Source organism: Monoraphidium neglectum (assembly GCF_000611645.1).
Source record: "Monoraphidium neglectum strain SAG 48.87 unplaced genomic scaffold scaffold01581, whole genome shotgun sequence".
NCBI lineage: Eukaryota > Viridiplantae > Chlorophyta > Chlorophyceae > Sphaeropleales > Selenastraceae > Monoraphidium > Monoraphidium neglectum.
This window is the reverse complement of record NW_014012047.1, coordinates 1-5,460: the sequence shown is the minus strand read 5'-3', so window position 1 is coordinate 5,460 and position 5,460 is coordinate 1. Positions and strand designations below refer to the sequence as shown.

The following is a 5,460-nucleotide window of genomic DNA, read 5'->3' as shown; positions in this document are numbered from 1 at the left end:
AGCTTCACGGGCGCAGCCACCTCCATTGGGGAGCAGCCCCTCAAGGGCCTGATCGATCCGGAGGCCATGGCGCGCCTCTCACTCGGGGAGGCCATCACAAACCTCTGCCTGGTGCGGCCCCCAGCCCCAAAACACCCCACACACACCCGCCGCACGGGCTGCCGCTCTGCCTCTCCACCCTGCACCTTGGTTTCCTGCGGCATTCCATCGCGTATTCCAGTTGTTGCTTGTGATCGTGCTAGCCGTGGCTCTGTCCAGGCCCCTTTGTCGCACCTCACCCCTACCGGCTTGCGCGGGCCCCGTCGGTCCCTCCCCCAGGCGCGCGCCACGGCCCTGGGTGACATCAAGGCCAGCGTCAACTGGATGTACGCCGCCAAGATGGGCAGTGAGGGCGCAGACATGTACAACGCCGCCTGCGCCATCAGGTGGGTTGAGGGCTCAGGTGGCGCGCCGCCCTTTTTCCTCCCCTAATCACTACACAATCCCACACATCTAAGGGTGACATTGATGAATTTTCTCCCCAATCTCTTGACCACAAGCTGGAGGGGAAGGTGTCGTGCGTGGAGGTGTTGTTGAGGTCCTGCGTGTCCTGCCTTGGGCTGCCTTGGGAGTGGCCCAAGGCGTGCGCTGCGTGGCGTGTGGCAACCGGTGCCGTGATGATACACCCCATTAAGCCAGTTCTGCTACTGAGACAACCGTGCTGAGCTGTTGGGACATCCTGTCTGAGCACCACGCGACCATGGGCGTCGCAATAAAGTAGTCTTATTCGTGTTTATCTCGTGTATCTGTTTGTGGGGGAGTGTGTGTGTGATTTTGATAGTTCCGTGTGTCTCGCCAGCGCCTGGTTGGCCCGCCCGCTGTCAGGGGGCTCATGTCCTGCATGGCCTTGCAACAGGTAGAGCTCTCTTACAGCGGTACGGCTGTTGCTGCACGAACTTTACACCCAGGCTTGTGAAACCGGTTGCTCCCAGCAAGTGTGTGGGCCGAACCAGCTGGGGCGCTTCCTTTTCTTGCACCCCTCCCTTCGCAAGGTCGCCGCTGATGAGAACACAGCCTCATTCATGCGTGTCAGTTGAGGCGCCTGCGCCCGGGGCTACCCCGGGCCCGCGCGCCACTGATATTATCCTAATCTTCTCTCTGAGGCGACCTTTTTTGAGCTGGCCAGTGCACGCAGCCCACTTGCGTCGTCGCACTCAACTGTCACCCTGGCTTACCACTGTCGAGTTTTGGGGACTTGGCTGTGCCCTTCCATCCTGTACAGGGGCGTGTCAGCCTGATCATGTGCTCGGTCCACACCTCCCCGTACACGGGCGGCTCTTGACTCTCTCTCCAATTCACGGGGCCTGTTTCAGCACGACTCTCAGCACATGCGCGGATGGGCGGCCGGCCGGTGATGCACAATCGATATTTGCTACTCTCGAGGTCACCCTGTGACGAAACTTTTCCACCAAGATCTCTGAGGCCCCCGCCGCTCCCATGCACCCGCGTGTTTGTTCAATTTTTCCACATCTGTCTTGCATGCCTCTATTCCATCCACGAGGCCCCTTCTGCGCTCACTTGCGGCGACGGCAGTATCGTCTTGCTTCTTCACCCGCAGCCACGGACCCCACACATGTCGTCATCCTGGCCAGACGCCATCCTCTCGCCTCGGTCAAACGTCGATCAAACATGTCCTGTACCTGCGTCCCCACCCACCCACCCCCAGGGACGCCATGATCGAGCTGCAGCTGGCCTGCGACGGCGGCAAGGACTCCCTGTCCATGGCGGCCGCAGCAGGGGGGGAGACGGTGATGGCGCCCGGCAACCTGGTGGTGTCAGCCTACGTGGGCTGCCCCGACATCACCAAGGTGCGGGGCTGCCCCCACAAGCGGCCCCAGTGATACCCGCGCACCCGCAGGCAGGGCAGCGTGTGATGGTTTGCGGCTGTAGGCTCGCAGCTGCTCGTCAAGGAATTGTGTGCCTAATGTCGGGCCTCGCAGGGGATAACTGCACTGCAACCAGGCATACGCAATCTCCAAACTTGACGATTGCCATGTTCAAGTGAGGGAAGCCCCCTCCCTTGGACCACACTCACATTCGTTGTGCAAACGTACACTCTCCACCTGGCAGCAACCACCAACCCTCACCAACCCTCATCAACCCACATCACGCACGCCCGCCTTGGCGCCCCAGGTCGCCACCCCGGACCTGAAGCTGGCCCAGTCTGGCGGGGTGCTGTTGCACGTAGATCTCGCGAACGGGCTCAGGCGCCTCGGAGGCAGCGCCCTCGCTCAGGCGTACGCGCAGGTGTGGCCGCCCTGTTGCGGGCGCCGACGGGCGGGGGCCGGGCTGGGCGACTGTCGATTGCGGCTGTGCCCGAGCGCGGAGCCGCATTGGTGCGGTATTGGTGGATGTGCCTTCATAGTGCTCCTGGCAAGCAGTGTGTGTTGCGCACAATATCAAAGCCCCAGAGCCCGACACACACACACGCGCGCGCGCACTTCATACAGTTGGGTGACGAGAGCCCAGATGTGGACCCGGCCCAGCTCAAGGGCATGTGGGGCGCCATCCAGGTGGGGGGGCGGCTGCCGTTGAGGACAAACAGCTGCATCATGCGCTGACCTCCGCGCCTTCTGTTGCCTGCGTTTCCAGAGCGATTTTCTCCTTGTTCAAGTCCTTGGGCTTGCACTGCTGTACCCTGATGCGTTTTCATTGCTGCTCGAGACGGGTGATCCTGAGGGGGCTCGGCCAACCTGAAACAACCCCGCACACACACACACACACCGCGTTCCCCCGTCTCCCCAAAGGCACTCCTGGAGCGCCGCACCGTCAGCGCGGGCCACGACATCAGCGACGGCGGCATCGCAACCACGCTGCTGGAGATGGCCTTCGCGGGTGCGCATTCCTGTCGCCCTCTCGCGCCCCGCACAATCTTGCAGCGCGTTTCACAGCCTTTTCATCGTTTTGAATCACCGTGTATGAGTGATCGCAACATACGTGCTGGTCATTGGTTTTCCGCAATGTCTTGGGCAGGAGGGGGGGGCGTGGGTATGGGGCTGGCGGCCAGGCGCTTCCCACCTCAAGGGCAGGGGCCTGCGTGTTGTGGCTTTGGAGGCTCAGAGGAGCTGGTCTTTAGCGACCTCGATGATGACCAGTCCCCTTGCAGCCCCTCAAATCCCTGCCGCTGGCCGTCACCCCGGGCCCTCTCGCCCGCCCCATGGAGTGTGAGCAATGCCACCGGCTTTTCTTCCCTCTCCTGCCATGTGCATATGCATGGCCTGCACCGCCGCATCACGCCCCAACGGCGGCTCCAATAGAGTCACTCGCATGCCAAACACCACCGTGGCATGACGCAGCGCTCAAGGCCGCCAACAGCAACCGCCGTGCGCGGCTCATGTCGCCGGCCCCGGCCCCTTGCTGCCGCCGCCGCTGTCCCCGCCCGCCCATCCCAACACCGCGAACCAGCACCCACCTTAGCCCATCATTCTGAAACGAGCGCCACCTTACCCGGCCTGACTTCCCCTGCACGTGTGACCCAGCCGACTGCCAACCCTCTCTCAACCGCCTTGCAACCGCCCAGGCAATTGCGGCCTGAGCGTGGACCTGCCCCTGCCCACCAACCAGCTGCCCGAGGGCCAGGCCGCGCTGGCGGCGCTGTTTGCTGAGGAGCTCGGCCTGGTGCTGGAGGTGGGCATTCTGGTCTGCGGACTGGACTGCGGGTTGTCTTGGACTGATTCGGCCCAGCAGCATCGCCGGACTCTGGAGGTTCTTGAAGTCGCAGCCGTGCACACTGGCCTGCTGTCACGAGACGCAGTGACCCCGGCCCCCCAGAACAGCCTGGAAAACCTGCCCTCGCGGGCAGAAGCGACGCAGTCAGAGCCAGGCCCTGATTCTTTTTTCGACGGCCCTCACCCGTCGGCCCGGTCACCTCCCTCCCTCCCTGCCCCAACCGCCGGCCCCAGGTGTCCCCCGAGGACGCTGACATGGCGTCATCCATCTTCAACCAGGCCGGGGTGCCCTGCGCCATCATCGGCCGGGTGGGTGGACTGTCACAGGGCGTCCTGCCAGTCGGCGACGGGGCCGCAATGCGCTCACCACAAGCCTTGCGGCGACAACCGCCAAGCGCTGGGGCGCTTTGCCAGCCGAGCGTTGAAACGTGATCAAACCCCCTCCCGTAGCCCTGATGCTGGTAATCACCCGCGTGCGATTTTCCCCGTCACTACAGGTGACCCCTGACAAGAAGGTTGACATCCGGGTGGGCGGCAAGCCCGCCATCAGCGGCGCGACCCCCGCCTTGCGGGACGTCTGGGAGGAGACAGGCTTTGCCCTGGAGAGGCTGCAGGTGGGGGCGGCGGTTTGTGGGGGGTTCCTAAGAATGACATGGGGGACTCAACACATGCGCTGCCCTGAACTTTCCCAGGTGCCCCTGCCGGCAGGGGCGGAGGAGCGGGCGGTCCTTGGGAATTGGCAGGACGTCCGGGCCCGATTGACTGTCAGGCGTTCTGCGGATATGCAAAGGATTTGTAAGCACCCACAATCCACGCCATTTCCCACCGCCGCCGCCCAGTCTGCGGAGGACACCGTGGCGGAGGAGCAGGCCGGCCTGGCCAAGCGGGAGGCGCACACCTGGGTGTTGCCTTGGCGGCCAGAGTACACCCGTGATGACGTCCTCGCGCGCCCCGACAAGGTGCGGCCGCTTGGGGGAGGTACGCGAGATTGCAACTGTCCTGACCGCCTCGCCTGCCATGGGGCCATCCATGGGCCCACCGCGATGCGTGGCCTCTTCGTCCGTCCCCCGGCCCAAGGGGCGAACGTCCCACCGCCCCCCTTGGACGCACTCGGCCCTAAGCACGCCCTCTCCTCCACCCAAACACACCCTGCTGGTGGCTGCGCCTCTCATGCTATCCAAGGTGCGCGTGGCGGTGATCCGCGAGGAGGGCAGCAACGGCGACCGCGAGATGGCGGCAGCCGTTTACGCGGCCGGCCTGGAGCCCTGGGACATCACCATGAGTGACCTGCTGCAGGTGGGGGGCGTGGGTCATGTGCGTGAGTGTGTGTGTGTGTGCGTGCACGCTTGGCACGGGCAGTGTGGGCACGCGGCGGGCGCTTTCAAGTGTGGGGTCGGCCCCCACGCACGCGGCGCCGCCCCTCACTGCCACCACACCCGCAATCATCACAGCCCAACGGCGCCTCGCCAGTGAACCGAGGACCCCACCACCACCCCCGCCAACAACACCCACAACCTTAGGGCCGCGCGAGCCTGGACAGCTTCAGGGGCCTGATCTTTGTGGGCGGCTTCTCATACGCTGACGTCCTCGACAGCGCCAAGGGCTGGGCAGGTGGGCAGCACTCCTGTCCGTCCAGCACCCAGGCAGCAGCCTGTGTTAGTGTGGGGTCTTCTAGGGGTGCATGCCGAACGCCAGACGCAACCCCCAACTCCCAGGGTGACTCCAACCCGCTCATTTGATGGCTGTGCGCCCC

The 5,460-nt window shown here is 64.2% G+C and overlaps 1 protein-coding gene across 1 annotated transcript in view; it reads left to right on the top strand.

The window, feature by feature from the left end:
• Positions 1-5,446, top strand: part of MNEG_8364 (phosphoribosylformylglycinamidinesynthase) — a gene marked incomplete at both ends in the record, with an annotated part of 13,763 nt that extends 8,317 nt beyond the window's left edge. The window contains 13 exons of the mRNA XM_014043163.1: positions 3-111; positions 319-425; positions 1,706-1,847; positions 2,173-2,286; positions 2,490-2,552; positions 2,787-2,874; positions 3,560-3,666; positions 3,942-4,016; positions 4,205-4,321; positions 4,547-4,666; positions 4,890-5,003; positions 5,228-5,318; positions 5,403-5,446. Of these exons, the coding sequence (XP_013898617.1) occupies positions 3-111; positions 319-425; positions 1,706-1,847; positions 2,173-2,286; positions 2,490-2,552; positions 2,787-2,874; positions 3,560-3,666; positions 3,942-4,016; positions 4,205-4,321; positions 4,547-4,666; positions 4,890-5,003; positions 5,228-5,318; positions 5,403-5,446 (1,291 nt within the window). The remainder of the gene's footprint in view (positions 1-2; positions 112-318; positions 426-1,705; positions 1,848-2,172; positions 2,287-2,489; positions 2,553-2,786; positions 2,875-3,559; positions 3,667-3,941; positions 4,017-4,204; positions 4,322-4,546; positions 4,667-4,889; positions 5,004-5,227; positions 5,319-5,402) is intronic.
• Between the last annotated feature and the right edge of the window lie 14 nt (positions 5,447-5,460).